The sequence below is a fragment of the Acipenser ruthenus genome, chromosome 1, assembly GCF_902713425.1.
Source record: "Acipenser ruthenus chromosome 1, fAciRut3.2 maternal haplotype, whole genome shotgun sequence".
Taxonomy (NCBI): Eukaryota; Metazoa; Chordata; class Actinopteri; order Acipenseriformes; family Acipenseridae; genus Acipenser; species Acipenser ruthenus.
The window spans coordinates 112,650,059-112,671,361 of record NC_081189.1 but is presented as its reverse complement, the minus strand read 5'-3'; the positions used below and the strand labels follow the sequence as shown (position 1 = coordinate 112,671,361).

Genomic DNA, 21,303 nt, shown 5'->3' with positions numbered 1-21,303 from the left:
TCAGTATAACCGGAATGCTACAAGGCTACACCGAAGCTGCCTTGTGCATTACCATTCGGAACCCCAGTAACAAGAAGCTAGGGCTAAAATATTGAGGGAGAAACTCACCTCTATGCCTGTGTTGTAAGGGTCAACTGAGAAGCTGCCGACCTTAGTCTGTAGAACCTAGATGCACCTTGGAATAAAGCCCATGAAGCTGTCATGCCCCTGAAGGAATGTGCAGTGAGCTTTCTGGAGGGGGCAAGTTGTCCAGCTCATAGGCAGTCCTGACTGTGTCTGCTATCCATTTGGACAGCCTCTGCTTTAAATCTATTTTTTGAATTTATTTTTTTGTTTTTTAAATTTATTTTTTTGTTTTTTAAATTATGGAATTTTTTGTAGTACTGTAGTTGTAGCTCTACAGTACCTCCAAACTCTAACTAAATGTAAGGATGTTGGAAAGGGTGGTTTGTGAATAGTTACATACCAAACTAAATTACTTAATCTTAAATTAATACATAAATAGAGCAAATTATGTATCATTGAGACATCCTCTAAACATGAACTACAATATGTGAATTAATATAATTTAGCGATGGAGTACACCAGAGAAAAATACCCCTCACTCATCCCAGTCATTGTTTTCTTTTTCTTTTCTTTCTGTGTCAGTCCAAACACATGTAGTTGTTACTTAGAACTACTTTGCTTTTTATAGTGTGTTCAATTGTTAAAGTTCCTGATTGCACCCCTAAATAAACCTGGTTTCAGCGGGTCTTAACACAGTGCTCAGTTGTCTATTTGGGACCCCATTGCACTGTCATCAGAATCGCTTTAGCGAGTATGTTAATGATGGGGCAGGCACTCTATAACGGGGCAAGACATGTCTTCAGAATACCATTTCAGTGCAGTATTTTTTTTTTATGTCTTAGCTCCATTTATGCTCCACAGAATCGGGGCATGCGCCGTTTGTGTCTGCACTCGCTTTTGCACTGTGATCAGAATACAGCCCTGAGAGTTTTAGTTCATAGACAGAAAGAGTTTAGCATGTTTGTGTTAATAAAAGGTTTTAAAAATATACTTTCCATGTATTTCCTTGAGAAACTATATGAAATAGGTAGTAAAATAAAAAAATGATTTAAATCAATGATTTAAATAGACTTAAATCATCCAATCCTGCTGCTTAGACAGGGCTTGACCATGGGCCTTTGTCCCAGAGCAGACAAAAACATTGTGCGGACTTCCTCCAGCTTTTCGTCCTGTTAATGTAGTATGCCTTAATGTAGTAGGCCTGCATCTTGCTCATCCGCTTGCGGAGGTGACAGCAAGCAAACAGTCGCTTGAGCGTTAAATATTTCAGCTCAGCTGAATGCATGGGCTCAAATGGAGGCTTCAGGAGTGCATTGAGCACCACGTCTAAGCTCCAGAGAGGAACAATGTCCTTCATAGATGCCGAACCCCTTTCAAAAATTGCCCCACCATGAAACTGAGCTCCTGGAGACCGAGTCAATTTTGACATGGCAAGCCGAATGGCTGCTAGATAGACCTTTAGTGTAGAGGGGGATTCCTCCTCATCAAACAGGCCCTGCAAAAATTGAAGTATTACTGCCATGGGACAAGTCGGGGTCGAACCCACGAGGCAGACACCACGTCTGAAAGACGCTCCACTTGTACCCATAGTGGGAACGTGTGGGCACTGGCACTCTGGCATTTTGTAAGGTGTCAATAACCCTATTGGACAGACCCAGAGCTACAGGCTCAATGATCACCTCCGAAACCTGTCACTGTTTATTGGGACAGATAGCATCCTTGGACAGGAGCGTTAAATTAGGTGCCTGTACCAATGCAGCAATTGTAGTGTCTACCGGCGGAAATTGGGCGACGCCCAGATTCTCTGCATCGTGCACCCTATATAGGGTTTCCATAGACCAGGAAACAGCAGGAACTAGCTGGGTGACCCAAGGACGACTGGATCTCAAAAAGAAAGTTCAGGTGCACTGGGGGGGACACGGGAGAGGTGGCAGGCTCATCCTCACAAATAGACTGCCTTGTCTAACCTTCCGTAGGCCAGGGCATTTGCAAAACTGCAGTGGCCCTCTGGATCAGTGGCATAAGCTCTGCTGACAGGGAGCTTAACCACAGGGGATGTGATGTCTGACTCCACGTCCTCATATTGGAACTCTGTCTCCTCTTCTTTCACCTCCTCAGAGGCGGCGAGGTAGAGCACATCATCCTGCTGCCAGTCTGCACTCGTAGCCCCCTGCGACCTCAAGGGGACAGGTGAGGCAAGCTGTGCTGAACGTTCATGCAGTAATTCTGCGAGCACTGTTTCTTGGTGGGGAAACTGCAGCCCAGAGCTTCTCCATCAGCTTCTAGTCTGCTGATCACTTGGAACAGTGACTCTTCTTCTTTTTCCTCGGGGAGGAGAAGGAGAGGCAGAGGATTATGAGGAAGACCATAAAGACGGCTTCCTGTGTGGGCTGTTTTCCCAGTTGCGTCGTTCGCTCTCCCTTGGCACAGAGCCATGGGGTGAGGACACAGTCACCTCTCTAACATAGGGTTATGGGGAAGAGAGCTGCTGGAGTGAGGGACGCAGAGTGCTCCTTAGCACTGCGGGAGAGACGTTTCTCCAGTGTGCACTTAGAGAAATGCGCACAAAACTCGCAGAAACTGCGGTTCACCAGTACCTCCTTTGCACGCTCTGGTCCCAGGCAGGAAGAGAATCAGACGTGCTTGTCTTCAACAGGCAGGAGGCAGACTAGCATGTCTTACAGGGATACAACCCAGGCATTATGTAAGTAGCAATGCAGTGTACAGGTGCTGCTTCAGCTGATTAAAGTACAGTAGCAGGGCTGTTCAAGACCAGGTTGGTACCGGACCAGGGATTTAAGCCCTGGTCAGTAGTGGGTCGGAAACCGGGGCTGTACCGGGTCGGTTCAGTACCGTTTTATTGACTTTAGCACAGAGTACATATATAGTATCAGTGCGGTAACTTCGGTCCCAGTACAGTATGGGACGGTACCGGTAACGGAACGAGTCGGTGACTTCGGTACCAGTACAGGTCTACCAGTCCACAGTTAACACAGGTAACACTATACAGGAATGCCCAACACTACTGGCAAAGCCACTCCGACAGTACTGACACAAGAGTGAGGGAAGCCTGCTTGTTAGAATGAACTAAAAGCTTATTGGAGCCAGGACAGTACCGGGTCGGTTCGGTATGTGTTCGGTGACCTGCTCCGTTCCTAACCTGGTATCGTCCGTACCAACCCAGTGACCTCAGTACCGGTACGGGATTGTATAGGGATTACACGTGTGCAAGCTTCTGGCAAAACCACTCAGTCAGTACCCACACGAGACTGAGGGAAGTCTGCTTGTTAGTAAACTAACAGCCCTCGTAATGGTGATGCGAAAGCTGTCACCAAAACGGGATCAAGATGCTGTGGGAGGGATTCCCGAAGCAGCCTTTTGGTCCTGTGCAGTGCTGCTGAGCCCAGCAGTTGCTCTCCCTACATGTGCCAGAACACACAATGCAGACAAGCCTGCACGTAGTCTCTGTGAAAATAGAAAAATATAATGAGAAAAGAAAATATTTCTCACATACAATAATACAGTAATACAATTACTTAATTATACATACCGTCTCGTAATTTAGTCTGAAGCCAAAAAGAGAATAAAATAACTCCAGCTAGAGCTATTGCAGCCTGTGGGGAGAGCACAAAGTCAGCATTTTTCCCTGGGAAGGGGCGACTCAAGCTGCCGGCTTCATGTGGGGCACAAGGCCACAACGGGACGTAACAAACAGGCTGTAGTGCACAAATACGTGCAATTAGTTAAACTAATGTAATATCACATATAATTTGTCTAAAACACAATAATGTGAAAATGTATGACAGAAAAAGTAGCAAGTACTTATCTGAATATGCTCCCCTGTCAGGTCAGTTCTTGAAAGGAAAAATGGCACTGAGATCTGTGCGTGCTGTCCTTTATACCCTCAGGGGAGGGCATGACTGCGTCACAGAGGCTCGGATGAGCAGCTTTGTTATATCTTATTCAGGTTTCAGGTCTTAAAGAGGTTAATACCCATTCGGTAATGGTTACATTTCGTACTTGAAAGGGAACATTTTATTTACAGATGTGACTTTCTCCACAATAAGTCATGCTTCTGTACATGGTTGTGCATGTTTACCATTATCTCTGTTGTGGCAATGATGCCAACTCCTTGATACCACATCAGTGGCTTATGTACAACTATGGCCAAAGGTTTTGCATCACCTAGAATATGAACATAATTTAGAGGTTTAATGTAACATAATGTAATGAAAGAAACTACAAAATGATATTGCAAAAGTCTATTGGAAGCCATAACAGCGAATTCTATGGGGTGATGCAAAACTTTTGGCCACAGCTGTAGGCTCCTACATTACATGTATAAAAAGAAACCCACAAAGCACCAATCAACTTGAATTGTTAATAATGCAACCCTAGTGTTGTGTCTTCCAAGACACCAACCTGTTAATAAGCTTATACATAGCTATAGAGAATGAATGTGATCATTCTGGTACCTCACAGGGAATTCTCTAATGAGAATGTCAACAGATTACCGTGAGTGCTCACAATTAAAATGACTTTCACTGCTTCAGACTGCTGAAATGTGATTCCGCTGTTTTGTGTGTTTGATCGCTTTGTGAAATTGACAAGGTGAAACTGTTAATTGCTAGTTGAAGTGAGTAACCATGCACCACAGATATTTTATTTTGTGGTTCAGAGGTGTAAACGACAGAAAGGACCTTTTGAAATTAATTTAGACTGACAAAGTGCATGCACAGTCAAAGCCTGAGCTTGGAAAATATGGTAGCTGTTTGTGGTATTTGTACATCAGTGTATGTATGCCTGAGGGCATAAAAAAACAAACTATGTCTGTAATCTTCTTTTTTTGGTTTTCTCTGTGTATCTAGTGATGCCACGTTTTGCTGAACAAGTGGAGGTTGCAATTGAAGCACTGAGTACAAATCCCCCACAGCCATTTGAAGAGAATGAATTCATTGATGCTTCCCGCTTGGTTTACGATGGAGTTCGAGACATCAGGAAAGCAGTTTTGATGATAAGGGTATGTTGGTCAGCTGTCAAATTTGTGAAGGTGTTTGGGTTTTGCTTACTTCCTGTGGTAACTTTTTTTAAAATATTAAATTAATGAGGAATAAGTGAATATATATATATATATATATATATATATATATATATATATATATATATATATATATATATATTGTGAGATGGCAGGGAGGGGGTTAAAACCTCTCTGCTGAAAAAACATGTGCGGAAGGCACACTTTTGGTTTGTTAATTGTTTTGTTTAATTGTTTAATTGTTTTTGTTAATTGTTTTATTAATCATTACCTGCACCTGGCTACTATTGAAAATTGGAGCCAGGTGCAGGGTTTAAAAAGAGAGCAGTCAGTCTGCTCTGGGCAGCTGCTGAAGAGGGTAGAAGCCCGACTGTGCTGGTGTGTGGGTACAGCCGTAATTAAAAGAAAAGGTAGAGTGAAGCCTTTGTTTTGTGTGTGCTGTTTTGTTTGTTTTGTTTTTGTACAGGTAAACAGCTTAGCTGTCCTGTTGTTTAGTTTAGGTTCCTGTTTTGTTTTAGTTAGTGCTCAAAGAAGAGCTAGGTGTTTGTTTTGTTTATTTTAGTTTTTGTGTTTCATTAAAAATAGCGCAACCGCGCTTAAAAATCCATTTCTGTGTGTTGGGTCAGTGCTTTTAAAGGGGAAACGAACCGCCGTGAGTGCGATTCTTTTACATATGGTGGCAGCGAGTGTGGGCGCCCCTGGAGACCCAAAAATGGATTTGAAAGATTTAACAGAGATGTTTAATAAGAACACTGCTGCTCAGGAGGAGCAGACAAGGAAGATGGAGAGGCAGAGACAGGAGCTGGGCGTGGCCCCATTGATAATACAAGAGCGGGAGCCAACGGAACTGGAACTGCTGCTGCAAATGTGGGAGCTGCCGTCCCGAGAGCCAGAGGGGGTAGAGCTACCATCCCGAGAGCCAGAGGGGGTGGAGCTACCGTCCCGAGAGCCAGAGGGGGTGGAGCTACCGTCCCGAGAGCCAGAGGGGGTGGAGCTGCTGTTACCAGAGCCCAGAGAGGAGGAGTCGCCTCTTCCAGAACCATCATCCATGCAAGGGAGTCCGGCGTTGCCGAGGGAGGTCCCCAGTCCCGTCATTATTATTATTATTATTATTTATTTCTTAGCAGACGCCCTTATCCAGGGCGACTTACAATCGTAAGCAAAAACATTTCAAGCGTTACAATACAAGTAATACAATAAGAGCAAGAAATACAATAACTTTTGTTCAAGCAAAGTACAAGTTTGACAAACCACAATTCAATAATACAGCAGGTAATAGTGATAGTTACATCAGGATATGATTAAATAGTGATAGTTACATCAGGATGTGATTAAATACAAAGTACTACAGGTTAAAAACTTGGAAGATTACAGTATTCTGAAGTACAGGATTAAATGCAGTAAAATAGGGGGCTGATAAGAGCAAAATAAAGCACATTTACATGAAGGGTGATAGTGTCCCAGGATACAAACAGAGGAGTTCTACAGGTGCTCTTTGAAGAGGTGAGTCTTAAGGAGGCGCCGGAATGTGGTCAGGGACTGGGCAGTCCTGACATCTGTAGGAAGGTCATTCCACCACTGCGGAGCAAGGGTGGAGAAGGAGCGGGCTTTGGAGGCAGGGGAGCGTAGCGGTGGTAGAGCTAGTCTTCTAGTGCAGGCGGAGCGGAGAGGTCGAGTGGGGGTGTAGGGAGAGATGAGGGTCTGGAGATAGCTGGGTGCAGACTGGTCAAGGCATCTGTAGGCTAGTACAAGAGTCTTGAACTGGATGCGAGCGGTGATCGGGAGCCAGTGGAGCGAGCGGAGTAGTGGAGTAGCGTGGGCGAAGCGAGGCAGAGAGAACACCAGGCGGGCAGCAGAGTTCTGGATGAGCTGGAGTGAACGGGTGGCGGACGCAGGGAGGCCAGCCAGGAGGGAGTTGCAGTAGTCTAGGCGGGAGAGTACCAGGGCCTGGACCAGGAGCTGGGTAGCATAGTTGGTGAGGAAGGGTCGGATTCTTCGGATGTTGCTCAGGAAGAATCGGCAGGTGCGTGCCAGAGTGGAGATGTGCTGGGAATAAGAGAGGCAGGGGTCCAGGGTGACTCCAAGGTTCTTAGCGGAGGAAGAGGGAGAGAGTGTGGTAGATTCCAGAGGAACAGAGATAGAGAGATAAGAGGAGGGGGAGGAGGAGGGAAAGAAAAGGAGGTCAGATTTAGAGAGGTTGAGTTTGAGGTGATGCGAGTGCATCCAGGAGGAAATAGCAGACAGACAGGTAGAGATACGGGAGGAGATGGTGGAGTCAGAGGTGGGGAAGGAGAGGAAAATCTGAGCATCATCAGCATAGAAATGGTATGAGAAACCATAGGATGCAATGAGGGGGCCCATGGAGCGGGTGTAGAGAGAGAACAGGAGAGGACCCAAGACTGACCCTTGGGGGACTCCAGTTAAGAGAGGGTGAGGTGTGGAGGTTGCTCCACGCCAGGTTACCTGGTAAGTGCGGTTGGAGAGGTAGGAGGAGAACCAGGCCAGAGCAGTGCCAGAGATCCCCAGGTCAGCAAGAGATGATAGTAGAATAGAGTGATCAACAGTGTCAAAGGCAGCAGAGAGGTCGAGGAGAATTAGGACAGAGGAGAGAGAGGAAGCTCGGGCACATTTAAGTGAGTTGGTGACAGACAGGAGGGCGGTTACAGTGGAGTGAGCAGAGTGGAAGCCAGATTGGAGAGGGTCAAGCAGAGAGTGGTTGGACAGGAAAGCAGAGAGCTGGCGGTGTACAGTCCGCTCGAGGGTTTTGGAGAGGAAGGGTAGGAGGGAGACAGGACGGCAGCTCTGGAGGGAGGTGGGGTCGAGGGTAGGTTTTTTGAGGAGGGGAGTGATAGAGGCTTTTTTGAAGGCAGAGGGGAAGATACCAGAAAGTAGAGAGGTGTTGAGGAGGGAGGAGATGAAGGGGAGTAGAGCAGGAGCAGCAGCTTGAAAGAGGTGAGTGGGGAGGGGGTCCAAGGCACACGTGGTGGGTTTGTGACCCTGGAGCAGGGAGGAGAGGTCAGAGTCTGAGAGGGGCAAGAAGGTGGAGAAGGAGGGTGAGTTAGTAGGGGTTGCAGTGGGTGTAGGAGTTGGAGCGGGAGGGGGTGCGGGGGAGGGAGAGGTGTTAAAGAGTTTACGGATATCTGAAATTTTAGAAGAGAAGAAGGAGGCAGTCATCAGGGGAGATAGAGGAGGGGGGGAGGGTTTAGGAGGGAGGAGAAGGTAGAGAATAGTTTACGTGGGTTGTTAGTGGAGGCTTGGATTACAGATTGGAAATAAGCACATTTTAGCAGAGGAGAGAGTAGAGGAGAAGGAGGAGAGGAGAGTGCGGTAAAGGTCTAGGGCAGCAGGGAGTTTGGTTCTCTTCCATTTCTTTTCAGCAGATCGCAGTGTGATTCTTGCCGAGCGGAGCGCAGAGGAGAGCCAAGGATGGGGAGGGGAGGGGCGAGCAGGACGGGAGGTGAGGGGACAGAGGGAGTCGAGGGAGGAGGTGAGTGAGGAGAAGAGGGTGGAGGTAGCAGAGTCTACGGAGAGTTGTGAAAAGGACTCGATAGGAGGGAGGTGAGAGAGAGCAGTGGAGGCAAGGACAGAGGGGGAGAGAGAGCGGAGGTTACGGCGAGAGGTGACAGTGGGGGTAGGAGGAGCAGGGAGAGGGGGGAGAGACAGAGAAAAAGAGATGAAATAGTGATCAGAGAGGTCCAGGGGGGTGACAGAGAGGGTGGAGGGGCAGCAGGCCCTGGAGAAGGTGAGGTCCAGTTGACGGCCAGCTTTGTGGGTAGGAGGGGACGGAGAGAGACAGAAGTCGAAGGAGTGCAGGAGAGGGAGGAATCCAGCAGAGTGGCTGGGGTTGGAGAGATGGATGTTGAAGTCACCCAACAGGACAGTCGGGGTAGACAGGGAGGGGAGGGAGGAGAGTAGATAGTCGAGTTCATCCAGAAAGTGAGTGAGAGGCCCAGGGGGGCGGTACAGAACAATGAGCAGGAGTTGACAGGGAAAGGTTAGTTGGACTGCATGAAATTCAAAGGTATTGACAGAGAGTGAGATGAGATCGGAGGGGACAGAAAAGAGTAAGGAGGGAGAGAGGAGAAGACCCGTCCCACCTCCCCGTCCAGTGAGACGCGGGGTATGGGACAGGACGTAGAGAGAGGACAGGGCAGCAGGAGTAACAGTGTTATCAGGGGACAGCCAGGTTTCAGTGAGAGCAAGGAAATCGAGCGAGAGGTGGGAGGCAAAGGCAGATATGAAATCAGCTTTGTTAGCAGAAGAGTGACAGTTCCAGAGTGCACCAGAGAGTGTGCGGGAGGGGGGGAGAGGCAGAGAAATGAGGTTAGAGAGGTTGGAGGAGCAGCAGCGGAGGGAGGGCAGAGGACGAGGGCGGGAGGACAGAACAGGGATGTGAGAGACAGTCATAGCAGGACAAAAGGCACAGTAGGAGCAGTAGGGTGGAGGGTACAGACCTGACTAGTAGATAGCATCTTCTAGAGCCCCGTTAGGTTTGGATCTATTGGAACAGCATCTCAGTGCAGGCCTCCCCTCGCTGGACTCCCACAGCTAGACTCCCGGCTCTTTTGTTGAGGCTCTTCTGTTGGCTGGCGCTAAAATAGGCTGCTTAATATATAAAAAACAACTGCGTGGAAACCAATCAGATAGCAAAACAACTTCTATTCAATTAAACCACTCACCTGGAACTAATCACACACCAACTCAGCTAATTCAAACACCACCTTACAGAGTTACCAAATGTAGTTAATTAAAGATTACTTGAAGCAGGAGCTTGCCTATCTGCCTCCCTGGTTCCTGTAGACTGACCACTATTATATGGCCACCCTTAAATGGGTTCCACCTCACTTTGCAAGGGGACTGGCACAACTGCTAACTGCTCTATTGACAATACTTTTACACACTTCAAAGGGGATCACACCACTACAGGAGGCTGTGTGGAGACCAATCCAAATGCAAACCACCCTCCCTGATACAATTACAAATTGCAAATCACCTTAATATTCAAATAACCACACTACCTGGTTTAAAATCACATACACACACTCCTCCCTAAATTGAAACACCAACTAATAAAAATAATACTTAAATAGTCGCTGCGCAAGAGGCAGACGTCGCTACGCAAGGGGCAGAGGTCACTAGCGTTCCCCCTGCTGATTGCTCCGCTCCCCTTGCATCGTGCTGCGCTCCACCTGGAATTCCAGAGGTCGCTGCGCAGGTCCACAGGCGCACGCCTCTGCCTGTCAGTCCTGGTTCCCGGTCACCGGTCCGCGCTATGGTTGCCCTGGACAAGCCGTCTGGGTCCCTCCTCGCCGGTCCTGGGTCCCTCCCTGGAAACGCCAGAGGGACCAACCCACCCTCAAGCCCGCCCGAGGAAGAGGACGAAAATTGACATTTGTGGGTGGTCTTTTAAGGGTGGAGGGAGGTGGCTGTTGTATGGCCGGTGTCTTGAAAAGACATGGGGGGGGATGTGTGAGATGGCAGGGAGGGGGTTAAAACCTCTCTGCTGAAAAAACATGTGCGGAAGGCACACTTTTGGTTTGTTAATTGTTTTGTTTAATTGTTTAATTGTTTTTGTTAATTGTTTTATTAATCATTACCTGCACCTGGCTACTATTGAAAATTGAAGCCAGGTGCAGGGTTTAAAAAGAGAGCAGTCAGTCTGCTCTGGGCAGCTGCTGAAGAGGGTAGAAGCCCGACTGTGCTGGTGTGTGGGTACAGCCGTAATTAAAAGAAAAGGTAGAGTGAAGCCTTTGTTTTGTGTGTGCTGTTCTGTTTCTTTTGATTTTGTACAGGTAAACAGCTTAGCTGTCCTGTTGTTTAGTTTAGGTTCCTGTTTTGTTTTAGTTAGTGCTCAAAGAAGAGCTAGGTGTTTGTTTTGTTTATTTTTGTTTTTGTGTTTCATTAAAAATAGCGCAACCGCGCTTAAAAATCCATTTCTGTGTGTTGGGTCAGTGTTTTTAAAGGGGCAACGAACCGTGGTGAGTGTGATTCTTTCACAATATATATATATATATATATATATATATATATATAGACGGGCTCAAATTTGTTGGTACCCCTCCACAAAAAACGAAGAATGCACAATTTTCTCTGAAATTACTTGAAACTGACAAAAGTAATTGGCATCCACCATTGTTTATTCCATATTTAATAGAAATCTGACTTTGCTTTTGATTTTTTATTCAACATAATATTGTAAATAATAAAACAAATGAAAATGGCATAGACAAAAATGATGGGACCGCTAACCTAATATTTTGTTGCACAACCTTTAGAGGCAATCGCTGCAATCAAACGTTTTCTGTAGCTCTCAATGAGACTTCTGCACCTGTTAACAGGTAGTTTGGCCCACTCTTCCTGAGCAAACTGCTCCAGCTGTCTCAGGTTTGATGGGTGCCTTCTCCAGACTGCAAGTTTCAGCTCTTTCCATAGATGTTCGATAGGATTCAGATCAGGACTCATGGAAGACCATTTCAGAATAGTCCAATGTTTTGTTCTTATCCATTCTTGGGTGCTTTTAGCTGTGTGTTTTGGGTCATTATCCTGTTGGAGGACCCATGACCTGCGACTGAGACAGAGCTTTCTGACACTGGGCAGTACGTTTCGCTCCAGAATGCCTTGATAGTCTTGAGATTTCATTGTGCCCTGCACAAATTTAAGGCACCCTGTGCCAGGTGCAGCAAAGCAGCCCCAAAACATAACCGAGCCTCCTCCATGTTTCACTGTAGGTATGGTGTTCTTTTCTTTGAAAGCTTCATTTTTTCGTCTGTGAACATAGAGCTGATGTGACTTGCCAAAAAGCTCCAGTTTTGACTCATCTGTCCAAAGGACATTCTCCCAGAAGGATTGTGGCTTATCAATATGCATTTTAGCAAATTCCAGTCTGGCTTTTTTATGTTTTTCTGTCAAAAGTGGAGTCCTCCTGGGTCTTCTTCCATGGAGCCCACTTTCACTCAAAAAGCGACGGATGGTGCGATCAGAAACTGACGTACCTTCACCTTGGAGTTCAGCTTGTATCTCTTTGGCAGTTATCCTAGATTATTTTTTTACCATTCACACTATCCTTCTGTTCAATCTGGGGTCGATTTTCCTCTTGCGGCCGCGCCCAGGGAGGTTGGCTACAGTTCCATGGACCTTAAACTTCTTAATAATATTTGCAACTGTTGTCACAGGAACATCAAGCTGCTTGGAGATGGTCTTGTAGCCTTTACCTTTACCATGCTTGTCTATTATTTTCTTTCTGATCTCCTCAGACAACTCTCTCCTTTGCTTTCTCTGGTCCATGTTCAGTGTGGTGCACACAATGATACCAAACAGCACAGTGACTACTTTTCTCCATTTAAATAGGCTGAATGACTGATTACAAGATTGGAGACATGTGTGATACTAATTAAAGAAACTAATTAGTTTGAAATATCACTATAATCCAATTATTTATTATCTTTTCTAAGGGGTACCAACAAATGTGTCCAGGCCATTTTAGAATATCTTTGTAGAATAAGCAATAATTCATCTCTTTTCACAGCTTCTTTGCTTTATTCTATGACATACCAAAGGCATGCAAGTATACATGATAAAATAGCTTTTAATTTCATCACTTTTCAGGAGGAATGAAGCATTATTTCAATGAGCTGTAAGGGTACCAACAATTTTTAGAACGTCTGTATGTGTATATATATATATATATATATATATATATATATATATATATATATAGGCACATGAAAGAAAAGTTTAAAAAATGTACACAAAAGGTTTAAAAGATTAAAAAATCTTTTATTTTTCAGGACGTTTTGGGCAAAAGCCCTTCAGCTGTTTAAAAAGAAAAGTAAACATGTTATTATTCAAGATTTGTAATTCTAGAAAAATTCTGTGGATGGTGTCATGATTATTAGAATTGAATATTCATTCCCAGAGGATCCACAGTTCCCAGTTTGAAGATAAATTTGTGTTCCTTTTGTTTCCGAGCAACATTTGTTCCATAGCACTGATTGATCACACAGACTGTGATGTCTTCAGCAGTGTGATCATCACTGCTGAAGTGATGGGCTACTGGAAATGCAGTGGTGCTAATGTGAATGCTTCTTAAGTGTTCTACAAATCAGTCTGCTAAACGCCTTTTAGTTTCCCCAAAGTACAATTTGTTGCATTTCTTGCAGATAATGCAGTAGACTATTCCTTCAGAGGTACATGTAAAATGTTCATGAATGTTGAATGAAGATTTAGTGCCTTTAATCTCAGTTTCAGAATTAATGTATTTACAGGTATTACATCGTGGTCTATTACATGGATATGTGCCTTTCAAAGGTTCCCCAGAAGGACGAATATCACTACACCACATTCTTAATCCACATTTAACCATGATCATCTTTTAAAGTCCAATTTATGTGAATACTTAATTGGTGCATGCATTTCTTTGATAGAAAATGAAGTAAGTTTGAGTGCACACTAAATAACATGCAGTGTGTGTTTGGTAGTGGGGAATTAATTGTATAAGTGATAACATTTGATATTGTATGTAATTCTGTATACAGGAGACTTTGCAACTGAATGAGGCATATGACAAAGGTCAAAGATACCATTTTTGGTTACATAACTGCACGAAAGTGACTTTTTATTTGTGATAGTTACTCAGACCTTTCTTAAATGTGTGGCCCAGAACCCACAACATTTTAGAATGGCATTGTTTTTCTGATATGGTGAAGGAAATGTCTTAAATGATTCTGTTGTATTTTTAACATCCTCTCTTTCTGAAAGCAAAGCAGTATGCTGTCAAAGTTAAACCATGATAGCAAGTTACATTTTTGCTTTGTTTACTTTTTTATCTCCTGCACGATGTTTGAAAGCATTTTGACACATATATTGTTGATTATTGTTCTCTTTCTAGACCCCTGAAGAGTTGGAGGATGATTCTGACTTTGAACAGGAAGACTATGATGCACGCAGCAGAACAAGTGTTCAGACGGAGGACGATCAGCTTATTGCTGGACAGAGTGCCAGAGTGAGTCTGAAATCCTGTTGTGTACCACAGAGTAGGAATCCAGCATAATATGGAAAGCCATATAGTCTTTGGTAACTAACCTTGTGTCCCAGCAGGTATCCTGGTTTGTATTGGGGTATAGGTAGTGGCGTAACACAAAATGTCAGGCTTTGAAACTGACCTTTCTGCAGTGCACTTGGCACAGTAACTGGTAGTCAAAAAGAGTTTTAGCACGGTTGCAACATCCAAAACACTAGGAAAAATAGCGTTGGGTTTAAAAAATAAAAGATCAGTTAGATCTTTAATTGTACCACCAGCAATCTGTTCTATTTCGTCCTTCAATGTGGTTCTGAATGACAGTAGCTGTTCAGGAAAGTCTGAAGATAAATGGCAGGGCCCTTAGTGCTTACTTTAATTAAAATATAATTCAGAGAATCACACACTGTAAAGTGATCCTGGTTTCACAAAGTCCCCTTCTTTATGATACAAACAATGGCATTGTTTAGCTCCGGCACAGTATTTCCATAAAATTAAAAAGCCAACATAGAAAAAAAGCTGATTTCATTCAAATATAGGAGTTCTGGAATGCATACTTTAAGGGGTTTTGTAGTTTAAGTACAAATAAGAAAAAAAACAATTTTTTTTTTTTCTTTATTGCATATTGGTGGGCTGGTTTTAATATAGCTTCCCATTGCTTTTACTAGATTTAAATTAGGAGGCTGTGTGGTCCAGTGGTTAAAGAAAAGGGCTTGTAAGCAGGAGGTCCCCAGTTCGAATCCCACCTCAGCCACTGACTCATTGTGTGACCCTGAGCAAGTCACTTAACCTCCTTGTGCTCCGTCTTTCGGGTGAGATGTAATTGTAAGTGACTCTGCAGCTGATGCATAGTTCACACACCCTAGTCTCTGTAAGTTGCCTTGGATAAAGGCGTCTGCTAAATAAACAAATAATAATTAAATTAATTATTTTATAGACCGCTTCTGCATATGATGACATTATTTTTATTTAAAAAAAACTCAGGCAGCGGAATACTTTTTTTTTTTTTAAGGAAAAAGAAATAGGTGAAATAGAATGATTAGTGACAGGCCAGCCATAAAATTGAACTCCATAAGACAGGCCTGTATATTTCAAATGAAACAAAGTATTTCAAGAGTCTCTTCTCTGTGAGAAAGCTGCAAAACAGTTTAGTCCTTCAATACAATAAAAAGATCAAACACATTTCAAACTATTTACCTCAACACATGCCCATAGTCTTCTCCATCTCACTTTATATCCTCAAGTCCCATCCAACAAATATAAATCTTAATAACAGCAGGACACACACCATCTCTTATACTGTTTGCTGATACAAGTCTTTTTAGAAGTAAATTATACATAAAAAAAATAAATAATATCTGTCTTAAAAGAGGTTGACTGGAGTTCTGACTACCCCTGAATAAATAAATAGCCTTTATCTGCCTCATCTAAAGTGCACCATTGAAGTCAATGAAAAGTACATTTTCATAATTTATGTGCCATTCATTTCACTTTTTACTGCTTCATTTATTTATTTATTTGTTTAGTATAAAATATTATAACTTTTTGTATACTTTTTAGCAAATGGTGGTGCTGAATTTTAATTGTAGGGTTAAAATAAGATCTTCTAATAGAAATGTATCTAAATACGCATGGGGATACAATTTAGGCTAGATTCCTTTAAGTCTAACAGTATTTGTCGATTCTATTATAAGAAAATATTTAGTTAAAAAAAGAAAAAACAGCATTTGAAACTATTTACTATTCAAACATTCTACATGTTTAACACTCTTGGCATGCTGCATCAGCCTTAAACAGCTTGAAATAAGAGAAATAAGCATGTGCAATTAAAGACTTACCAAATATTATTATTTATTTATTTATTTATTTATTTTAAAGAATGTTACAAACAGAATGAGGGCACTGTACTATATTCTATGTTCTGCTTCTAACAGCATTCTCCTTTGCTTTCTCTCTCATGCTACCAGGCTATTATGGCTCAACTGCCACAAGAAGAAAAAGCTAAAATTGCAGAGCAGGTGGAGAGCTTCCGCCAGGAGAAGTGCAAGCTGGATGCTGAAGTGGCCAAGTGGGATGACAATGGCAATGACATCATTGTCCTGGCTAAACAGATGTGTATGATCATGATGGAAATGACAGACTTTACCAGGTAAATGTACATCACAGCGATAATCCAATAATCTGGCAGGTTCCGTGCATTCACTTGTACTGTAGGTCTGACAGATGTATATGGTATGGAACACACGTGTTCTCATATAACTATAACATGTGCTTTTTTCAAAACTGTTTAGGTGACAAAGTGCATGGCAGTGCATGGCAGGTAGCATTCATCTAAATATTTATTTACCTGAAACCCCTTTTAACATTTGCAGGATCCGGATGAGTGAGGGTACAACATTGCTTTGTACAAGTACTCCTTCTAACATACTGTATGTTATATAAATAACATAGTGTCTGTTCACTCGTACACTTTTCCATTGTCTAATTTGCATGAATTAAATGACAAAATGAGGCAAATGGCATCCACATGGAAAATGTAGTTTACTGCTGCCTTTAACTGTTTCTTAATGTCCTCCTTGAGACAAACAGTGGCCATCATCAACAGGCAAAGTATTAACATGTATATCACAAGTCTTTAGAGTTCCTTAGGTCTCATGGCACCCAACCTGGTGGCTCCATTTGCCTGGCTTTCACAGTTTGGTGGCTGAAGTCATTTTGTAGTTTTTTGTATCCCCCCACATGTTTGAATTTTGTAATCTTACTTCTGAATGGTAGGGTTATACATGCAATATCACTGCAATCCATTAAATACTATATATATATATATATATATATATATATATATATATATATATATATATATATATATATATATATGTGTGTATATATGTATGTGTGTATATATGTATGTCCTTTGTTGCTTTTGTTATATTATTTGTTTATTTAGCAGACGCCTTTATCCAAGGCAACTTACAGAGACTAGGGCGTGTGAACTATGCATCAGCTGCAGAGTCACTTACAATTACGTCTCACCCGAAAGACGGAGCACAAGGAGGTTAAGTGACTTGCTCAGGGTCACACAATGAGTCAGTTGCTGAGGTGGGATTTGAACCGGGGACCTCCTGGTTACAAGCCCTTTTCTTTAACCACCAGACCACACAGCCTCCTGTATAGGCTCTGGCTCTGGTTATAGGCTCTGTTCACAAGGGCAGTTGGTAACCTTTGATCCCTCGACTAACGTAGCTTACAAATTTGTTCTGTCAGGTGCTCAGAGACACATAGAAACCTACCTAAGGATTACATTTTAATTATGGCACTGCTGCCCATATAATGGCCTTTAAAAAGTGCCAAATGACCAAAGCGTGATAACTGTGTGGCATTCATTAAAATCTTATCTTATTGGGCTAGTTGTTTAATCACTGGGATGAGCTGATATACTGTGGTAGTATTAGAAGCCTTAAGAAAACACACTGTACATGACAAGTTAACATTTACAGCACTGCAGCATGAATTATGGGTACTTCTTTAAGAACCTTTTTAGGCTGCACTGGGAAAACTCCAAAGAACTGCTGAACCAACAACTGTTTTTTCTTAACTGTGTTATATGACAAAAGTCACAGCGTCTACAATAAAATTGAACGGATCTTAATTAGGGGTTGAACTATACACTAAAGTTGCAAAGTAACATTCAGGTCACAATATCCATTGTGGTTCATGTGATTGTCTACTTTGTATGATGTCTAATGAGATAAACTGATCTTTAATGGATTCATGCAAACTACAAATCATAATATGTATCCATCATTCAAGAACTGTTTGGTGTACTTGCCTCTGTATCACGATTCATCTAAATACTGTCATCCATATAAATTTTTCCCTATGGATGACTTATAGTTACCATTTTCTTACATCACTGAGATCTAAAATGAGATGAGAAAGTTTTAGATTAATAAAATGAGGTGACTGGGTTCATTGGTGGATTTAGAAAAAACTTTTTTATTTATTTTTTAATTCTTGGTTTATGGCAGATGGTGATGACATTGTTGCCGTATATGTTACAGTTTGTGTATTGTATTGTGCATTGCACAAGGAAGGCAGCAGCAGGGCTGGTAGGTGACGTAATCACACACGAAGACATAAGCCCGATATACGCTTCTTGCAATGGAGCCGCCTCTTTTGTACAGCAGTATCGGTGTCGTAGGAAATAAATTGACCAGGAAAAAAGTTGATCACGCAAGCGCAGTGAGGCAAAAGTAGACAAAAAGTAAGGCGGGGCTACAGTTTGATTAAAGGGGAGGTTAATTGCATGGCTTTTTATTTTTATCTGGCCGTTTTATTTACTAGACTCTATGTTGGTGCGTGTTAGTGGCACTGTCTTTTCGTATGAACTTTGAAATGAGTGATCGACGGCTCTTTATACGGTAAAATGTTTTAAATCCCTGTCTTTTTATGTTTCTATAACCTCGTTGTCAATCAGATGTAGTTTATGTGTGATCGCGGAGATTTATTTATATATTAAATTATTTTACACGTCAAAATGTTGTCAATCTTTAATCAAAATTAAAATGTTTCATTAATATAATCTGATGACATTCTGCATCCATCATATTAGTATGACAAGGTCGTATTTTTACATTTTCATATTAGTATAGCTGTAACTTTACTACAGTTTAGACGTGGACAAATAAAAAAAAAGGTTTTAAGGGTTGTGGTTTTTAAATTAGGATAGGGTGAAGAAAATTAATCACAAATAGCCAGACGAAAGTTTTTTTTAGAAAGGAATTGTGTCGTGTTCTCAGGGATGGGGAAAAAAAAAAAAAAAACCTCATGTTGTTTGCACACAATACATTAACATAAATGCCATATTCTTCGTAAACGTGACAATTGTATTCCTTGCAGTAATATATCGTATTACTAAGGGATAAGATTTGTGAGGTAGAGAGATCATACAGTATATATGTGTATATCTACATGATTTTAAATCGTGATAAATCACTTTAGTTCAATATGCTATATCTCTTTCTCTTTATATGTCTTACATGGTTGTGCACTACAGGAATTTACCATTTTTAAAATCATGCTGACATACAGTAGCCTATATGCTGTATGATCTCTGTTTCTTACAATAGCTATCTTGGTTGGTATTGAACTACAGGTATTTACCACGGTTTAGCAAAGACGTTAACTCTTTAGTTTTTATCTAATTCATGTATTGTTTCTTCCCAGACTTGTAATTGAAATGCATGCACTATGATAACCAGTCTTCTGTTCGTTTTCTGTCCTAATTATACAAAGTACTGTATGTAAAAATAAATAAAAGAACAAATATAAAATAATAATACTGTATAAGCAACGTTTTTCAAGTACATCGTGTGATTGATGTGCACCGTGGCCTAGTTAGTAATGGCAGCATGGAGCTTAATTTTTTCCATGATTGAAACTCATGCTTTAACTTGGACAATCGCTCGCATACCTGCTGTCCATACTGTAGTGCTTCCCAAAACAAAAACACCAGAAATGCAAAATAACGTTAATACATAACACATTTAGCTAGTTAACGTTTGTTACACAAACAGAAATACACAATCAGAAATGTACAATCATACAATTCATTTTAAATGATTTATTTGCTGCTAATATATTGTAACGACCCGGACAATTGTATTGTTGCAGGACTTGTTGTCTGTCCCGTTTGTCTTGTCTGTCTTTTATGTTATGTGTATTGTAAGGGGAACGGGTCACGCCATTAGTTGGCAGCGGGAAAAGGGGGACTGCAGACCATGGGTCGATTGGTTGAGCCGGACAGTGGCGGGAGATGAGGGGAGGTTATATAAGGTGGTGGATGAGTGACAGGGGGAGGAGAGACGGGGAGTGAGAGAGAGTGACAGCGACTAGAGAGAAAGATAGCAATAGAGGATAAAGAAGGGTTTGTTGTTTTAGTGGCGTGAATTCCGGCCCCTGACAGGAATTCTCTGTTTATTAAAATAAAAATTTGAGACCGAGAGTTCCACACTGTCTCCGTGAGTCCTGCTTCATAAACCTGACGAAAACGCTACAATATATTACAGCGATATTCACATTCCCTTATCTAGCGTAATACTGTCGAATAAAGCCGATCTACATGTTAATGTAAATTATACGTACAAAAGTCATTTTAAATTATGCATTTTTGTTAGACTAATATATTGGATCTAAAGCGATATTCACATAATCTTATCAAGCAGCATACTGCCGAATAAATCCGATCTACTAATTTATATAAATTATACTTACAACATTCATTTTAAATTATTTATTGTTCATTAATATATCCGATCTACTTATTTCCTGGCTCGATCTACTTATTTCCTAGCCTAGGCTTGTTTACATTAAAAACAATGGAACCTCCCCTTTAAATTCTAGAGCTTGATCAACTTTTTTCCTGATCTACTTATTTCCTGGGACATCGGTGCTATGCTTTAGTGGTCCCGGGTTCGTGCCTGCCCTCCGTCTGTGTGTGGATTGCCTCGCCCTGTGTGATACGCCTGCCTGGGTTAACCAAGATCGCTACAGTATTATTGTTGGCATTGCTTCGGTGTTGCCCCTGGTGTGGAGGATGGTGTGTTTCTAGGTTTTGTGTCGCTCAATAAATTGCTTTGTTTTCAGTGTGTCGGGACCTTTAGAATTGAAGCATTATTTATTGAACATTGTTAGGTTAACATTCTCTTCCTGCATAACCTTTCTTTTCACAGTCTGCATCTCTCCTTTTCTTGATCCACCCTGAGAAATAGTTTTCAACACAGTCTGTTCTGCTCTCCCAGGGGTTTATGATCAATATTTGACAATCGGCTTCTTACCTGACTCCTTGTACTGGAATGTAAACCAAAATGAATGAGCTCTTAGTTAAAGGCAGAGTTTAATATCTTGTTTGCTTAATTTAGGCCAGTATTTGTATTTATTTTTGTTTAGTATCTCCTTTTGCTGACTTTTTTAGAAATGTATTGTAAGCATCACTTTCTGCATTAGCATTGTATTTCTGAAACAGTAGACTTAAATGTTACTTGTTTAGCATAGTGTTGGAGAAGAGTCAGCCCCAGTGCGAAGTCACATTCCCAAAGCTATGTCACTTCCCTCATGGTATACATTCCCAGAAGTTGTGTCATCCAACAGCAGCAGTGCTACTATTAACATCCCACAGCCCAGC

At 42.1% G+C, this 21,303-nt stretch overlaps 1 protein-coding gene across 4 annotated transcripts in view; it reads left to right on the top strand.

The window, feature by feature from the left end:
* LOC117421126 (catenin alpha-2-like) overlaps positions 1-21,303 on the top strand; it is a 502,927-nt gene that overhangs the window by 461,221 nt on the left and 20,403 nt on the right. For all 4 annotated transcript variants that reach the window (XM_059034144.1, XM_034035092.3, XM_034035091.3 and 1 more), the window contains exons 13-15: positions 4,935-5,086; positions 13,992-14,105; positions 16,088-16,269. In XM_059034144.1, coding sequence (XP_058890127.1) covers positions 4,935-5,086; positions 13,992-14,105; positions 16,088-16,269 — 448 coding nt within the window. The remainder of the gene's footprint in view (positions 1-4,934; positions 5,087-13,991; positions 14,106-16,087; positions 16,270-21,303) is intronic.